The sequence below is a fragment of the Trachurus trachurus genome (assembly GCF_905171665.1).
Source record: "Trachurus trachurus genome assembly, chromosome: 18".
In the NCBI taxonomy this organism is placed as follows: Eukaryota; Metazoa; Chordata; class Actinopteri; order Carangiformes; family Carangidae; genus Trachurus; species Trachurus trachurus.
Window position 1 is genome coordinate 203,466 of NC_139909.1, and position 17,809 is coordinate 221,274.

The window sequence follows — 17,809 nt, forward strand, 5'->3', positions numbered from 1 at the left end:
AAAGTCCTTGTGTTTCCTAATCTTCTCTGTTAAAGGACAACTCCGGGCAAATTCAACTCAGGCTGTATGTTCCTAACATTTCAGGTCTAACAGAAGGAATCTGAAGGTTTTCAATTTAAAGGCCCCATGGCATGAAAAATGTGATTTTGGTTATGTTTTGGTGCTTGGGGAGGTCTCTGGGCCACGTATATAGATGATATAGATGTATATAGATAGACGTATAAACTGCCCCATGCATCAAACTGGTCATAAACAGAGAAACACACATCGCCCATTTGTAGGAACTGTCTCTTTAAGACGAGCAGATAGCACTTCCTCCTTTCTGTGATGTCACACACAAGGTAACTCCGCCCACCGTGACCAGTTGTTTTTTTTCAATTTTTATGAATGCAGCTTAGGTTTCAGTTACTTGCCTGTGATTGGCCCGACCACATGCCACTCAAAAACAGTGAGCCAATCAGAGGAGAGGTTCTCATTCTCTCTTCTGATTGGCCAAATGACCTGTGGCTGCTAGAGCTCCAGAAAGAGGCAACAGAAAGGGGCAGTAGAAACCATATGAAGCAGATCACAGCTACTCGGAACCAATGATACATCTGGTTAGGGAAATAGACCCAGAGAAAAGTGCACAGCATGGGCCTTTAATGTCTCCTGTTTTGCGGTAGTTATGGTCTGTCCCCGCGTCGCCACGGCAGCGATGAATGGGAGCGGATTGAAGTTCTGCTGCTTAGGCTGTTTCCAGCCCTCAAAGCCACAGACAGCGTCAGATGGAGACTCAAACATGCAGCCAGAAGTTTATTCACTTCAAGCTTCAAGTCCAGAGTTGATATTCCTGTGTTTCTGACACAAACGGGAGCTTCCCACTGCACCTGAACACACCGAGCGTCAACTTGGGTCTCGACTCCGCCAGACTTTGAATTAGATCTAGTTTTACAAACATGTCGGCTTGTTGAAGTAAATAAACTTCTGGCTGCATGTTTGAGTCTCCATCTGACGCTGTCTGTGGCTTTGAGGGATGGAAACAGCCTAAGCAGCACAACTTCAGATTCCTTCTGTTAGACCTGAAATGTTAGGAACATACAGCCTGAGGTGAATTTACCTGGAATTGTCCTTAAGTTGTTTGTACATTTGTTTGATAAGTGCTATAAATATGGAGGATGGATGGATGGATGATAGATGATAGATGATAGATGATAGATGGATGGATGGATGGATGGATGATAGATGATAGATGGATGGATGGATGGATGGATGGATGGATGATAGATGATAGATGGATGGATGGATGATAGATGATAGATGATAGATGATAGATGGATGGATGGATGGATGGATGATAGATGATAGATGGATGGATGGATGGATGGATGATAGATGATAGATGTATGGATGGATGGATGGATGGATGGATGGATGGATGATAGATGATAGATGATAGATGGATGGATGGATGGATGGATGGATGGATGGATGGATGGATAAATGGATGATAGATGGATGGGTGATAAATGGAGGTCACCTTCATCAGACCAGATCTGAATTTAACTTTAGACTTTTTTTTGTCCCTCTAGGGAAATTCTTTTTCACAGCATGACCATTTCTTCACATTTGGTTTCACCAGACACACACACACACACACACACACACACACACACACACACACACACACACACACACACACACACACACACACACACACACACACAGAGAGATTACAACACATTGCCACACAGTTCTACTCCTGCCAGGTCGTCTTGACCTCTTGACCTCTCGGTCTCTAACTCTGACAGAAACATCAAACCAAACAGAGCTACAAGTTCAATCCAGAGGAGGAACTCGTTCAGTCAGAATGAACTCTATTATTAATATTACAGAGAGGAAACAGAGCGGAAAACAGGAGGAGGAGGAGGAGGAGGAGAGAAGAGGAGGAGGAAGAGGAGGAGGAGAAGGAGAAAAGGAGGAGTCAGTGTTTCCTCTCCAGACCGACAGGAGGCGCTGTCTCCAGCTGGAGCCGCTGCTACAAACCAAAACAACCACAACAACCTCCACCTCCACAGCAACAACCAGCAACAACCAGCAGCAGCAGCAGCAGCAGGAGGAGGAGGAGGAGGAGGAGGAGAGTGTCTACAGCTACAGGGAGTCTCTCTCTGTCTCTCTGTCTGTCTGCGGTCCGGTGGAGGCGGAGTGCAGCTGAAACTCGGTGCTGCCGCCGTTAGCCGAGGCTGCTACATGGGTAATATTATGGGCTGCTGCCGTTAGCATGGAGACCCATAGTGATGCTACTGCTAGCTGAGGCTGCTACATGGGTAATATTATGGGCTGCTGCTGTTAGCATGGAGACCAGGGCCCCGAGTCCATTATCGGACACGCGCTGCGCCGCCGCCGTGTCCGCGCTCTGACCCGGACCACCGGGACCACCGGGACCACCGGGACCACCGGGACCACCGGGACCACCGGTCCAGTCCGACACCTTGTTCCGCTGCCAGGACCAGGACCAGGACCAGGACCAGGACCAGGACCAGTCCTGCAGCCTGAAACAGCTGGTTGGTCCGTCTGCAGCTGCAGCCTGAACCTTCATCTGTAGCGGTGTGATAGAGAACTACACAACTACACAACTACAGTCCAACAACCAGGAGAATAGACAACTACACAACTAACTTACAGTCCAACAACCAGAGGACAGGACCGGTACCAGAGGACCAGACTGGTCCAGGTCCAGTCGTTGGTCCGTCTGCAGCTGCAACCTGAACCTTCATCTGTAGCGGTGTGACAGACTAACTTACCTACAGTCCAACAACCAGGAGAATAGACAACTACACAACTACACAACTACAGTCCAACAACCAGAGGACTGGACTGATACCAGACAGGACCAGACCGGACCAGACTGGAGGAGAGGTGAGTTCTGGTCCCGACCCGGTTCTGGAAGTGAAATGTAGTGATGGAGCAGCTGATCAGTACTCTGTTTAAAGATAACCTAAACAGTCTGGATTACTGGCTACTAGCTACTTTTTTCTAGATTTTTTGTTGAGAAATGTTACCTTTTTTTCTACAAAGTTATAACTTTTATTTTATTTTTTATTTAAAGGTATAATATGTAGGAATTCCCCCCATCTAGCGGTGCGGTTGAATATCTGAACGTATTCTTGATGTTGCATTCAGGTGAAATGGGGCAGACGTCAGACAGACAACAGATGCTGCATGTAACAGGATAAACAAGTGTCTATGGGTTTTAGTTTTGAATGCAGTGATTATTTTATAGTTTTGCAGCTTTATCTGTCTCATTTGTTTTGTATACAATTTTTAAAGTGAAATCAAACCTTTTTTTTAATGTATCAGCTAGAAAATCGTGTTTAATTATAATGGATGAAGTCAATCCAAAGTTGAGGCTTATTTACATTCATCAAAACAGATTTCTGTCATTTAAACAACTCAGACTTGAAGTTTAAAGGTATAGTACGTAGGAATTTGGTGCGGTTGCATATCTGAACGTATTCTTGATGTTGCATTCAGGTGAAATGGGGCAGACGTCAGACAGACAACAGACGCTGCATGTAACAGGATAAACAAGCGTCTATGTAAACAAGTGGTCTGACAAGATGTTGTCATGGTGATGTGGTATTGTTTTACCGTCTTTCTCTGGTGGAGTTGGTTTGCCGACGGCCGTCTGCCTGACTGCACCTGAATGCAACACCAGTGGTGACAGTTACCTGGACCGACCTGTTTATATTTTTATTTATATTTTATTCCTTATTTCTTTAGCATCCTGTTCTCTTTGCTACTGTCAGAAGTTTCCCACCGCCGTCACCGAGGACGACGTAGCTGCCGTTGCCATGGCGAATAAGACGGACGTCCACGCGTCGGACCAGACCTCCGCCCCAGAAGAAGAGTCGTCCAAACCGGCGGGCCGGCGGCCGCGGCGCCGGGCGGCGGCCGCCATGGGGAGGCGGAGCCAGAGAGGGAAGAGGCGTGGCCCCGCGGAGAAGAGGCGTGGCCAAGGCGAGAGGGGGCGGGGCCAGAAGGAGAAGAGGCGGAGCTCCGAGGAGAAGAAGGACGGCGTCACGGTGAAGCGCATGTGGAGCGGTGGGAAACGGCGCTGGGATAAGAAACACTACTGTGTCTTCTGTAGGAGACCACAGGTGAAGATAACCTGTCTGTCTGTTAACCTGTCTGTCTGTTAACCTGTCTGTCTGTCTGTCCATCTGTCTGTCTGTCTGTCTGTCTCACCAAGGCAAGACAAGGCAATTTTATTTGTATAGCCCATTTTTACCACCAGTTTGTCTCAAAGGGCTTTACATTCCATGGGAGGACTGGATGGCAGACTGGTTCATAGGAAGAGAGGACAGACCAGCTTAATGGGAGGACTGGATGGCAGACTGGTTCATAGGAAGAGAGGGCAGACCAGCTTAATGGGAGGACTGGAAGGCAGACTGGTTCATGGGAAGAGAGGGCAGACCAGCTTAATGGGAGGACTGGATGGCAGACTGGTTCATGGGAAGAGAGGACAGACCAGCTTAATGGGAGGACTGGATGGCAGACTGGTTCAAGGGAAGGGAGAGCAGACCAGCTTAATGGGAGGACTGGATGGCAGACTGGTTCATAGGAAGAGAGGACAGACCAGCTTAATGGGAGGACTGGATGGCAGACTGGTTCATAGGAAGAGAGGACAGACCAGCTTAATGGGAGGACTGGATGGCAGACTGGTTCATAGGAAGAGAGGACAGACCAGCTTAATGGGAGGACTGGATGGCAGACTGGTTCATAGAAAGGGAGGACAGACCAGCTTAATGGGAGGACTGGATGGCAGACTGGTTCATAGAAAGGGAGGACAGACCAGCTTAATGGGAGGACTGGATGGCAGACTGGTTCATAGGAAGAGAGAGCAGACCAGCTTAATGGGAGGACTGGATGGCAGACTGGTTCATAGGAAGAGATGACAGACCAGCTTAATGGGGGGACTGGATGGCAGACTGGTTCATAGAAAGGGAGGACAGACCAGCTTAATGGGAGGACTGGATGGCAGACTGGTTCATAGAAAGGGAGGACAGACCAGCTTAATGGGAGGACTGGATGGCAGACTGGTTCATAGAAAGGGAGGACAGACCAGCTTAATGGGAGGACTGGATGGCAGACTGGATCATAGGAAGAGAGGACAGACCAGCTTAATGGGGGGACTGGATGGCAGACTGGTTCATAGAAAGGGAGGACAGACCAGCTTAATGGGAGGACTGGATGGCAGACTGGTTCATAGAAAGGGAGGACAGACCAGCTTAATGGGAGGACTGGATGGCAGACTGGTTCATGGGAAGAGAGGGCAGACCAGCTTAATGGGAGGACTGGAAGGCAGACTGGTTCATGGGAAGAGAGGGCAGACCAGCTTAATGGGAGGACTGGATGGCAGACTGGTTCAAGGGAAGGGAGAGCAGACCAGCTTAATGGGAGGACTGGATGGCAGACTGGTTCATAGGAAGAGAGAGCAGACCAGCTTAATGGGAGGACTGGATGGCAGACTGGTTCAAGGGAAGAGAGGACAGACCAGTTTAATGGGGGGACTGGATGGCAGACTGGTTCATAGGAAGAGAGAGCAGACCAGCTTAATGGGAGGACTGGATGGCAGACTGGTTCATGGGAAGAGAGGACAGACCAGCTTGATGGGAGGACTGGATGGCAGACTGGTTCATAGGAAGAGAGGACAGACCAGCTTAATGGGAGGACTGGATGGCAGACTGGTTCATAGGAAGAGAGGACAGACCAGCTTAATGGGAGGACTGGATGGCAGACTGGTTCATAGGAAGAGAGGACAGACCAGCTTAATGGGAGGACTGGATGGCAGACTGGTTCATAGGAAGAGAGGACAGACCAGCTTGATGGAGGACTGGATGGCAGACTGGTTCATAGGAAGAGAGGACAGACCAGCTTAATGGGAGGACTGGATGGCAGACTGGCTCATAGGAAGAGAGGACAGACCAGCTTAATGGGAGGACTGGATGGCTGACTGGTTCATAGGAAGAGAGGGCAGACCAGCTTAATGAGGACTGGATGGCAGACTGGTTCATAGGAAGAGAGAGCAGACCAGCTTAATGGGAGGACTGGATGGCAGACTGGTTCATAGAGGACAGACCAGCTTAATGGGAGGACTGGATGGCAGACTGGTTCATAGGAAGAGAGGGCAGACCAGCTTAATGGGAGGACTGGATGGCAGACTGGTTCAAGGGAAGGGAGAGCAGACCAGCTTAATGGGAGGACTGGATGGCAGACTGGTTCATAGGAAGAGAGAGCAGACCAGCTTAATGGGAGGACTGGATGGCAGACTGGTTCAAGGGAAGAGAGGACAGACCAGTTTAATGGGGGGACTGGATGGCAGACTGGTTCATAGGAAGAGAGAGCAGACCAGCTTAATGGGAGGACTGGATGGCAGACTGGTTCAAGGGAAGGGAGGGCAGACCAGCTTAATGGGAGGACTGGATGGCAGACTGGTTCATGGGAAGAGAGGACAGACCAGCTTAATGGGAGGACTGGATGGCAGACTGGTTCATAGGAAGAGAGGACAGACCAGCTTAATGGGAGGACTGGATGGCAGACTGGTTCATAGGAAGAGAGGACAGACCAGCTTAATGGGAGGACTGGATGGCAGACTGGTTCATAGGAAGAGAGGACAGACCAGCTTGATGGAGGACTGGATGGCAGACTGGTTCATAGGAAGAGAGGACAGACCAGCTTAATGGGAGGACTGGATGGCAGACTGGCTCATAGGAAGAGAGGACAGACCAGCTTAATGGGAGGACTGGATGGCAGACTGGTTCATAGGAAGAGAGGACAGACCAGCTTAATGGGAGGACTGGATGGCAGACTGGTTCATAGAGGACAGACCAGCTTAATGGGAGGACTGGATGGCAGACTGGTTCATAGGAAGAGAGGGCAGACCAGCTTAATGGAGGACTGGATGGCAGACTGGTTCATAGGAAGAGAGGACAGACCAGCTTAATGGAGGACTGGATGGCAGACTGGTTCATAGGAAGAGAGGACAGACCAGCTTAATGGGAGGACTGGATGGCAGACTGGTTCATAGGAAGACCTGTCTGTCTATCTGTTAACCTGCCTGTCTCTCTATTAACCTGTCTGTCTGTCTCTCTACCTGTCTGTCCCACGCAGGTGAAGATTGCTCGCCACTTGCTGAGGAAACACGCCGACCAACAGGAAGTGATGGCCGCCAGCACGCTGCCCACCGGCTCCAAGCAGCGCCACCTGCTGCTGGAACACCTGCGCTGCCGTGGCAACTACCTGCACAACATCGAGGTCTGTCCACCTGTCTGTCTGTCTACCTACCTTTCTGTCTCTACCTGTCTGTCCCTCTACCTGTCTGTTTACCAACCTGTCTGTCTCTCTACCTGTCCCTATACCTACCTGTCTGTTTACCAACCTGTCTGTCTCTCTACCTGTCTCTCTGTCTACCTGTCTGTCTCTCAGGTGATCCGTCAGGGCAGTGGAGAGATCGTCCCGTGCCGTCAGCCTTCAGAGGAGGTGGATGTGAGGAACTACCTTCCCTGTCCTCTCTGTCTCGGCTTCTTCCTTCGCTCCGACCTCTGGAAGCATCAGGCGTCCTGTCGGAAGAAGTTGGCGACCGATCCGTCCTCCGATCCGTCCTCTGACCCGTCTTCTGATCCGTCTTCTGATCCGTCCTCCGATCCGTCCTCTGATCCGTCCTCTGACCCTCTGAAGACCTCCAGGGAGGACGCACCATGTGTCCGCTCAGAGGACAGAGTCCCAGCCGGGACCAGGACCTTGGAGACCAGGACCTTGGAGACCAGGACCTTGGAGACCAGGACCTCGGAGACCGGGACCTTGGAGACCGGGTCCAGACGGTCCCTGAGCTGTGATTCCGGTCCGGATCGGCCCAGGAAGCGCTGCCGTGTCCAGGCTGCAGCGTCCCGGCTTCTCCCCATCTCCAGCGGAGCGTCGGAAAGCTGCAGCGAAGTCCTGCACCGCATGAACCAGGACCAGATCTCACACCAGGTACCTGTCTTTTCCATGTTTCCCACATTCTGTGTCACAAACTGTAAACTGTTTTCTTGTCTGTAACAACATCTCTGTCCCGTCTGTCCGTCCTGGGTGAGGGATCCCTCCTCTGTTGCTCACCCTGAGGTTTCTCCTGGTTTTCCCTGTTAAAAGAGTTTTCCATGGAGTTTTTCAGATTTCAGTCGATGTGAGGGTCTAAGGGCAGAGGATGTTGTTACTGTGCATTCACACCGAAAACTTCCAAAGCGTCAAAACCCCAGAAGTCAATTCATTTTCAATGAGAGCCCGGCGACACTGAGCGTCCAAAGCGTCAACAGGCGTCCAAACCTTCCTTACTGTGCGTTCACACCAAAAGCTTCCAAAGCGTCAAAAACGCTCGAGGGTGGGCGTCAGACAAGACAGCTCCCAAAACTGCAAATATTTTCAGCCGCTTTGGCCGCTCGTCACGTGACTGGCGTCAAAGTTCGATCGCGCTGGTCATTGGGGAGCCAAAATACAAAAAAAGAAAAAAAAAAGGCAGCCAACGGACATCTCTATTCTGACAGGCTGCCGCCGGTTGCCGCTTGACCACGTCATAGCTCATTACCCTAAAGTTAAACCTGGCTCAACTTTTCATCTGGTGACGCTTTGGACGCTTTGGAAGCGCGGCAACGCCTGTTGACGCTTTGGACGCTCAGTGTCGCCGGGCGCTCATTGAAAATGAATTGACTTCCGGCGTTTTGGACGCTTTGGAAGCTTTTGGTGTGAACGCACAGTAAGCGTCCAAAGCGTCCAAAGCGTCCAAAGCGTCCAAAGCGTCCAAAGCTTCCAAGCGTCCCAAGCTTCCCAAGCTTCCAAAGCTTCCAAAGCGTCCAAAGCTTCCAAGCTACCAAAGCTTCCAAAGCGTCCAAAGCTTCCAATCTTTCCAAGCTTCCAAAGCTTCCAAAGCTTCCAAGCTTCCCAAGCTTCCAAAGCTTCCCAAGCTTCCAAAGCTTCCAAAGCTTCCAAAGCGTCCAAAGCTTCCAAGCTTCCAAAGCTTCCAAGCTTCCAAGCTTCCAAAGCTTCCAAAGCGTCCAAAGCTTCTAAAGCGTCCAAAGCGTCCAAAGCGTCTAACTGTGCGTTCACACCAAAAGCTTCCAAAGCGTCAAAAACGCCGGAAGTCAATTCATTTTCAATGAGCGCCCTGCGACACCGAGCGTCCAAAGCGTCAACAGGCGTTGCCGCGCTTCCAGAGCGTCCAAAGCTTCCAAAGCGTCCAAAGCGTCACCAGATGAAAAGTTGAGCCAGGTTTAACTTTAGGGTAATGAGCTATGACGCGGTCAAGCGGCAACCGGCGGCAGCCTGTCAGAATAGAGATGTCCGTCGGCTGCCTTTTTTTTTTTCTTTTTTTGTATTTCGGCTCCTAATGACCAGCGCGATCGAACTTTGACGTCAGTCACCTGACGAGCGGCCAAAGCGGCTGAAAATATTTCCCGTTTTGGGAGCTGTCTTGTCTGACGCCCACCCTCGAGCGTTTTTGACGCTTTGGAAGCTTTTGGTGTGAACGCACAGTAAAGCTTCTAAAGCGTCCAAAGCGTCCAAAGCTTCCAAAGCTTCCAAAGCTTCCAAAGTGTCACCAAACCAGAAGTTGCCTGCCAAAGCAGCTGAAAATATTTACCGTTTTTGGATCTGTCTTGTCTGATGCCCACCCTCGAGTGTTTTTGACGCTTTGGAAGCTTTTGGTGTGAACGCACAGTTATGATGGGATGTAAAGCCCTTTGAGACAAACTGTTGGTAATAACGGGCTAACAAATAAAATTGCCTTGCCTGTCTGTCTGCCTGAATACCTACCTGTCTGTCTGTCTGTCTGTCTGACTGACTGTCTCACCACCTGTCTGTCTCACCACCTGCCTGTCTCACCACCCCGCCCGTCCTGCCTCTGTCCAGGTGAAATCTGATTGGCTGATCTGTAAGTATGGGAACAAGTTGATGGGGAGCCAAGATGGCGGCCAGAAGCGCTACGACTACGTGAGCCAGAAGCTGCGGGAGCTGGGCCGCTTCCTGCTGGCCGCCAAGTCTCTGGACGGGGACGTGGGGACGCTGCAGGACGTGCTGTCCCCCGGACGCCTCCGCCTGGCGCTGGCCGCCGCCCGCAAGGCCTCGGGCTACCGCTGGAGCCGGCCGCCGCTCGCCGTCAAGACCACGCTGAAGACCGTCTGCGAGATCGCCATCGGAGAGAGTCTGCAGGACGGAGACTGGGAGGCCGCCGCCAAGACCACCGACTTCTACCACATGTTGGGGAGGGAGTGGGACCAGCTGGGGCTGCCGGACCCAGACCAGGACCCAGACCAGGACCAGGACCCCCACTCAGGTGAGACCAGGACCCAGACCAGGACTCAGGTGAGACCCGGGTCAGTCCTCAGGACCAGGACCAGGACCAGGACCGGGACGTCATGGTTCCTCTGGTCTGAGACAGTTACAGTGGACCAATCAGAAATCAGGGTTATTGTGTCACTGTCCTATAGCCTATAAATCTCTCTGCCCCCTAGCAGCAGCAGATCTCTTTGCTCCGTAGGTGGGTCTAGAAACGAGCCATAGGAACTTTTTGAGTCTCCAACACCGTTTGTGTTGACCAATCACAGCGCTCCATCTGTTTAGAGAGTCGTTGGGCGGCTTAACGCCATGACGACATACATTTTAATTGGCTTGTCAGGCTAACGTCATCCTGCTCTTTGCTCTGATTGGTCGTAGCGCTACCCTATTGGTGCAGAGGCAGTTTGAAAGACAGCCTTCATCCCCCTGGATTGAGCCGAGGTCTACCGCTCGTTGACACACTAGACATGTTCATGATGTAGTCTGGCTTGGCAGGCTACCTGTCCTACACAATAACAGGAAGAACTGGATTTTACACATAAACCAACACACAGAGACGATAGAAAGTGAATACACAGACACACACATGTTGTTGTGTCTTTGTTGTGTTGGACAGTTGTGAAGGTGGAAACTCTGACACAGACCTGTTGTCTTGTGTTTCCCTGCAGTCGACGCAGAGGGCGGAGCCAAGCTGAAGAAACGACCGGTCCAACCACGGGCTGAGAAGAAGAGTAAAGAGTCTGGTCCAGAACCAGAACCAAGACCACAGGGTGAGTCCTGGCCTCTGACCTGCATTACCCAGAACCGGTTGTAACCGGATGTACCGGGTCTTATACCGGGTCGTACGACTTAACACCTTAACACCTGGTCAATAAAACGATGTGGTATTAACCTTTAGTCTAAAGGCCGGTCTACCAGGGTTGGGGGTAAAACCTTCTTGGTTCAGGATCAGGATAAAACGTGGATCGATCTCATTGATCTTCATGCTTAAAAAATTAAAAGTCAGACACATTTAATGAGCAAACAGATGTGATAATTACTTTTTATTACGTATTCATGTTTACTGTGTCTATATTTTTTTTCCTGCAATCTTGATGTGGCGGCGCCGTAGTGCCACTGATCCTCAGTCTGATCAGATTAAACACCTGAGTTCACCGTTGAGTTTTACCCCGTCACAGTTTGTTTCAGTTGATAACGAGCGTTGGTCGATACTGAAGCTACTTTCTTTAAACTCTAACACAGTCTGCATCACCATCCGTACATCTGTTGGTCACCCATGAATGTTTTTGATGTGGTGTTCTGTAGATTGTAATGTGGCTGCAGCAGAAATGCACAAGGGTTTTTTTCTATTATTTTGTTTTAATTGTGTTTTTTTACTGTTTTGGACAAAGTGTGTGAACATTTGAATGAATGAACAGTAAGAGTTTAGTGTTTTGCAGGTGTTGGACTGTAACTGATACAAGACTTGACTGTCACTGGTGCATCTTGTGTGAAAGTAATGATTATTGACAGTTTGCTGCACATGGACGTGTGTTTTACAGACTGTGAAGAGTTTTGAACGTGTGACTTGAGTTTGGACCAATGTTTAATCTGAACATGTAATACTTGCATCCGTCCAGTAGATGGTGCTGTTTGACCTTTGTTCTGTTTGTAGTTGCACCTGCATCCGTCCAGTAGATGGTGCTGTTTGACCTTTGTTCTGTTTGTAGTTCCATCCAAGACCTGCAGCAGAGCCGTGGCCTCCACCGGTCCACCAGAGTCCAGACTGCAGACTCCGGCCTCAGGTGAGTCCTTTTTTTATTTTATTTTATTGAACAATATTAGACAAGTGTTCAAAAGGATTAAAAACAAGAGATTAGGTCCCAAACAGAAGCAAAAAAACATAAAACAGACACACAAACAAACAATACAATAATCTGGTGCTTCACGGCTCTTTTGATTTAATTTATCGGTTGCCTAACCATTTTTTTATTGAGGACTTAAAAAGAAAGTAGGAGGAGCTAACAGTTTTAAGGTTTAGAGGAAGGCCATTAGTAAAGGAAAGAAAACGTTCCCATACAGAGGCTGTAGTCAGTGGAGCGCCCCCTGGTGGAGGAACTGTGTGTCACTGACTTTGGAGAAGTAGTTTACTAAATACTTATTTTTTATTTTATAAACTAAACACAGCTTGAGTTGAGAAACTCTCTGCTCCACTCTGAGCCACCGGAGAGTGGAGGAGAGAGTTTCTGGTTTGATCTCCGTTGTCCCATCGTCTCTCTGCTGTCTTTCAGTCCCGATGGCGCCCAGGAAGGTCCGCCGTCGGCCGTGGTCGTCGGCAGAGAAGGAGGCGGTCTGGAGGCAGCTGGGGGTCCACGTTCTGGTCCAGTCGGTCCCGGGGAAGGAGGTCTGTCAGCGCTGCCTGGACCTCGAGCCGGTCCTCAGGGGGCGACACTGGAAGGACATCAAGAACCAGGTCCACAACCAGATCCAGAGCCAGAAGAAGCAGCAGTTTCACGCCCAGATGGACCAGCAGGAAAACCACGAGCACCCAAACCAGGACCAGCAGGACCAGGACCAGCAGGACCAGAGGAAGCAGCAGCAGCAGCAGCAGCAGCAGCAGCACTACCAAAGTTCAAAGATTGTGGGTCAAACTTTGGAGTCACATTTTCAAGCAGCATACACTAAAAGAATGTTGTCTCTTGCAAGTAATATCTCATCTGACCCCTCTCACGTGTTATTGGAGGAATATCAGCTTCTGCCATCAAACAGAAGGTTTAGAGTTCCACAAGCTGGACTGAACAGGCTGAGGAACTCTTCTGTCCCTCAGTCTGTCAAACTGTTAAACCAGAGTTTGGTCTCTAAGTCGACCCTAGGGTTAGGGACAGACTGTTAAACCAGAGCTAACCCTAGACCCTCTAAGTCGACTAGACCCTAGGGTTCATGTTGCACCAAAGACACATTGGAATGTTGGATTTATGTTGTGAATGGAGTTAGGAGGTAGTTTGTGTTTTTCTTTAAATGTGACGTTTGAGGGAAACATTTATGCTTTCTGTAAATGTCTGTTTTTGGTATTTTGTTATTATTTGTGTGAAACTTTGGACGTCATGGGACACAAGACAAATTTCAGAGAGATCTGACAATAAAGTGTAATCTTATCTTATCTTATCTTACCAGGCTGAGATGGACCCACAGGACCAGGACCAGAAGAAGCAGGACTACGCTGCTCAGATGGGCCACCAGGACCAGGACCAGGACCACATCCAGAACCAGAAGAAACAGCAGTACCAAATCCAGATGGACCACCAGGACCAGCACCTTCACATTCACAAGAAGCAGCAGCTGTGCCATCCCAGACTGGACCACCAGGACCACATCCAGACCCACAAGAAGCAGCAGCTGTACCAACTGGACCAGCAGACCGGCAGACTGGACCCGGGCCTGCAGGCCCAGCTGGACCGGGACTCGTCCTTACTGACCGGGACCGGAACGCCGTACGAGCCCCCGGGACACTCGGACCCCGTCATCGGTCCCTACCCGCTCCCTCACAGACCGGGGCCTCACATGGACCAGATGCTGTCCACCAGGACCGCCTGGACGGACCAGTCTCTGGCCCAGAACCAGAACTACTCGGTCCGGCAGCTGGGCCGGACCCTGGTCCCGGACGCCCCCCCAGGAGGTCCGACACCCAACACACACACCGGACACGTCCACTTCTGACGGAACGACGACAAGGGGCTCGAACACTAAAGACTCAGACCACGAGACAGAGACAGTGGCGCTCCTCTAGACCACCTGGACCCCCTGGACCCCCTGGACCTCCAGACCCCCTGGACCTCCAGATGAACCGGGCCTTGACCACCTGGACCTCCAGACCACCTGGACCTCCAGACCCCCTGGACCTCCAGACCACCTGGACCTCCAGACCACCTGGACCCCCAGACCACCAGGACCTCCAGATGAACCGGGCCTTGACCACCTGGACCTCCAGACCACCTGGACCTCCAGACCATCTGGACCTCTAGACCCCCTGGACCTCCAGACCACCAGGACCTCCAGATGAACCGGGCCTTGACCACCTTGGCCCAGTTGTTCAACAGGAAGTCCAATCAGATCTTGGATAATGGACCACATCAAGTCTTGAAAATGGGTTGTCCTCCCTAAACTAAAACCAGATTCTGAGACCAGATCGGATTACGTGATCCAGTCTCTGTTTTAATCTGGATCAAGCCTCAGTTTGTGTTGATCAGAACTTTTTAGTCAGATCAGGAAAAGTTTGATCCAGAACTTCCGGATTATTCTGGTCCAGTTTGGTGGATTTGTGTCAACGGAACGTGTCATAGAAATTCAATTTCAACTGGTCAAATAAACAACATTTAAAATGTCGTAAATGGGTCAAAGACGTGACGCTTCTATTTCTGTCCAACGGAACTTTTTACCTAATAATAAACATGAAAATGAATAAAAATATAACATGTCTGTCTAATACCTTCCTTATACATGTGCCCAATGTTGGTTATTGGTCATTTTCTGCCTTCTGAAGTGTGAAAACATCGTGTGGGGCGACCGTCCGGCCTCGACTTCTGTTTGGACAACTGGTTTTAAATCACATTAAAACAATTTAAATATAATCTTTGCCCTTTTTGGATTATTTCAAACTTCATTTCCATTTATTGACACAGTTATGAAGCGTTTGTACACACATTTCAATCATAATACACAAACAAATCTTGTCCGAATATATTAATTGTCTGAAATATCATCTGGGGCGACCATCAAGGAAATGCAATTATGGGACTTTTGTTATGACAATCATCTCAAAGAGGATGTTGCATCATGCAGCCACAGCGTGACGGTCCCAGAGAGACCTGTAGGTTGAAACCGGGCCGGTGGTTTTGGAGAAAACGACCGAGGCGGTTTTCAAAGATTTTAACCCCGCAAATATTTTTTTGGACCAAAAATCAAATTTCTCCAAATTTCTCCAAATTTGAATATGTCATCTGGGGGGCAGAGGGGAGTCCAACGCAGAAGTTTGGTTGAAACCAGGCCGGTGGTTGTGGAGAAAATGACTGAGGCGATTTTCGAATACGTTTTTTTGACCAAAAATCAAGTCTCTGACTGAATGAGCTCCAAAACGCCAAGTTGTGAGCTGCACATTCACCACGCTATGAGATAATAACACAACGTTACCACACAGAGTTGTTTTAGAGGGAAATTCATGCAAAACCACTGATGCACGTTGCCTTCAGGGACAGTTTTTCATCAACGGTCTCTGTATTTCCCTCTAAAACAACTCTGTGTGGTAACGTTGTGTTATTATCTCATAGCGTGGTGAATGTGCAGGTCACAACTTGTCCACCAGAGCGTTGTGGAGTTGTTGGATTGTGTATTTGATGAGTTTGATGAGGGAAACCAAGAAATCCCATAATGAGCCTCCGTAGCGTAGCTCTGAGCAGCTCACAGCTCTGCTCCGCCGTTCTAAAAACAGCTTGCACCGACAATTAAAGGTAACAAACCTACTGCTATAGAGAGCTGAAGCGGAAGCAGGAAGTAACAAGGCCATGGGACCTCAATTCGAAAATGAAGAGAAATCAGCAGTTTGTTGTAAAACAGCAACAGAAGAATGTATTTAGTGTGACGACGCTCTACGGACTACAGAGGGTGCCATGTGGTCGCCATGGTGACGTCACTACGCCACCTGGAGTCTCTATGGTTACAGATTCTTCTGAATTTTATTCTACAATAGTTTTACAACAAACTGCTGGTTTCTCTTCATGAAACGTGATGTTTTAAACAGGTAGAGGACAGAGTTTTCTCATGGCACAATTCAAACGGATTAGAAATAAAACTTTAACTCCCGTTCATTTGAATGGCGAGTTTTTCCGAGTTGAGTTCCCATAGTGACGTTACTTCCTGCTTCCGCTTCGGCTCTCTATGACTATAGGGATTATGGCAATGGGCCGATTATTTGACTAAATGTTGAACTATCCCTTTAACAGCTTTGTTCATCTCAACAGTCAGAGAATACATTTTTATTTTTTTATTGAACCTTTATTTAAAGGGACAACGAGGAGTTTTGGAAAAGCAAAGTGTTTCCACACTACATTTATGAGCCTCCGCACCGTGAAATTCTTTGACCGGAGCAAGACAGACTCATGTTTTCATTCATCAAGAATTAAAGTCAGAGGTTGGAAGACGATCACATACCGTCGTAGTTCCCACCATAAACGGAGATTCATACGGCGGCGTTATTCTCATGACTCGCCACGAAACCGAAAGTAAAGAAACGCTGGTCGGCTCGCCCAGCATTTCCACCACCACTAATAATAACAAAATAACCATAGAGACAAAACCATAGATTTATCTAAAATGGACCATTAACAAGTGGTAACGTAGATTCATCCACATTAATATCAGACTTTTTATAACCAAATAGAAACTCCTCGTTGTCCCTTTAACTGTTTTATTGTATTGCATTGTATTGTTTTGTATTTTTCTAAGTGTAATTTATATAACCCTGTTTTCACTTTTAGCACTCCCCTCCCCCTTAATTAAAGAGCTTCTAGCTCTTTTCAGGCTGCACTTGAAAATAAGAATTTTGTTCTTAATTTGCTTGCCTGGGTAAATAAAGGTTAAATAAATAAATAAATAAAAATGCTGGACGAGTCGACCACTAAATTATTAGGGCTGTCCCCATTATCGTACTGTATTTTGATAATCGAAGCTTCGCGGACATAAAATCGGTCAAAACCGAAGCTTCGACGGCCGGGGGGTGGGTGTGCGATCGTAACGTCGTAGCGGAAATAATGAAAGTAATGTCAAACAAACACTGCATGTCTCCACAACCAGGCAGGTTTCCATGATGCCAAGTAGCCGACTCATTTTAATGTAACCGTTGCCGATGATGAAGCTTCGAATTTTTTGGGTCAGCCCTATAAATAACAATATCACAATAACTATAGAGACAAAAGGATTTGTTTATCTAAATGGAGCATTAACAAGTGGTAACGGAGATTCATCCACATTATTATATATATATTATATATATATATATCAGACTTTTTATAACCAAATAGAAACTCCTGGTTGTCCCTTTAAATGTAACGAACCTACTGCTATATGACTATAGGGATTATGGCAATGGGCCGATTATTGGACTAAATGTTGAACTATCCCTTTAAATCAGCTTTATTCATCTCAACAGTCAGAGAATACATTTTTATTGTTTTTATTGAACCTTTATTTAAACAGACAGAGTTTTTATTTACAATGATGAATAAAAGGAGTTTATAGATTATAGACACACACTGATCCTCATCATCATCCTCTCTGTCATCACACACACACACACACACACACACACACACACACACACACACACACACACACACACACACACACACACACACACACACACACACACACACAGAGTGACAGGCTGCTCGCTGATTGGCTGAGCGCTGTGACGTCAGACGGCGCTGGGGGAGGA

General features: G+C 48.6%; 1 protein-coding gene across 1 annotated transcript; it reads left to right on the forward strand.

Annotated features, from left to right (window-relative positions):
* Positions 1 to 2,873: 2,873 nt before the first annotated feature.
* LOC311002147 (uncharacterized protein) lies at positions 2,874 to 14,928 on the forward strand. The gene is made up of 9 exons (XM_083993391.1): positions 2,874 to 2,895; positions 3,760 to 4,136; positions 7,150 to 7,293; positions 7,465 to 8,010; positions 9,919 to 10,342; positions 11,013 to 11,114; positions 12,054 to 12,128; positions 12,615 to 12,964; positions 13,498 to 14,928. The coding sequence occupies exons 2-9, from the start codon at positions 3,831 to 3,833 to the stop codon at positions 14,038 to 14,040; spliced, it is 2,490 nt and encodes an 829-aa protein (XP_083849517.1). The 5' UTR covers positions 2,874 to 2,895; positions 3,760 to 3,830; the 3' UTR covers positions 14,041 to 14,928.
* Positions 14,929 to 17,809: the final 2,881 nt, after the last annotated feature.

What these genes read in the sequence shown, in the direction of transcription:
- LOC311002147 (XM_083993391.1), top strand. Translation starts at nt 3,831, where the DNA reads ATGGCGAATAAGACGGACGTCCACGCGTCGGACCAGACCTCCGCCCCA. An exon ending in ACTACCTGCACAACATCGAG is followed by an intron (nt 7,294 to 7,464) that starts GTCTGTCCACCT and finishes TCTGTCTCTCAG; the next exon opens with GTGATCCGTCAGGGCAGTGG. An exon ending in AGGACCAGATCTCACACCAG is followed by an intron (nt 8,011 to 9,918) that starts GTACCTGTCTTT and finishes GCCTCTGTCCAG; the next exon opens with GTGAAATCTGATTGGCTGAT.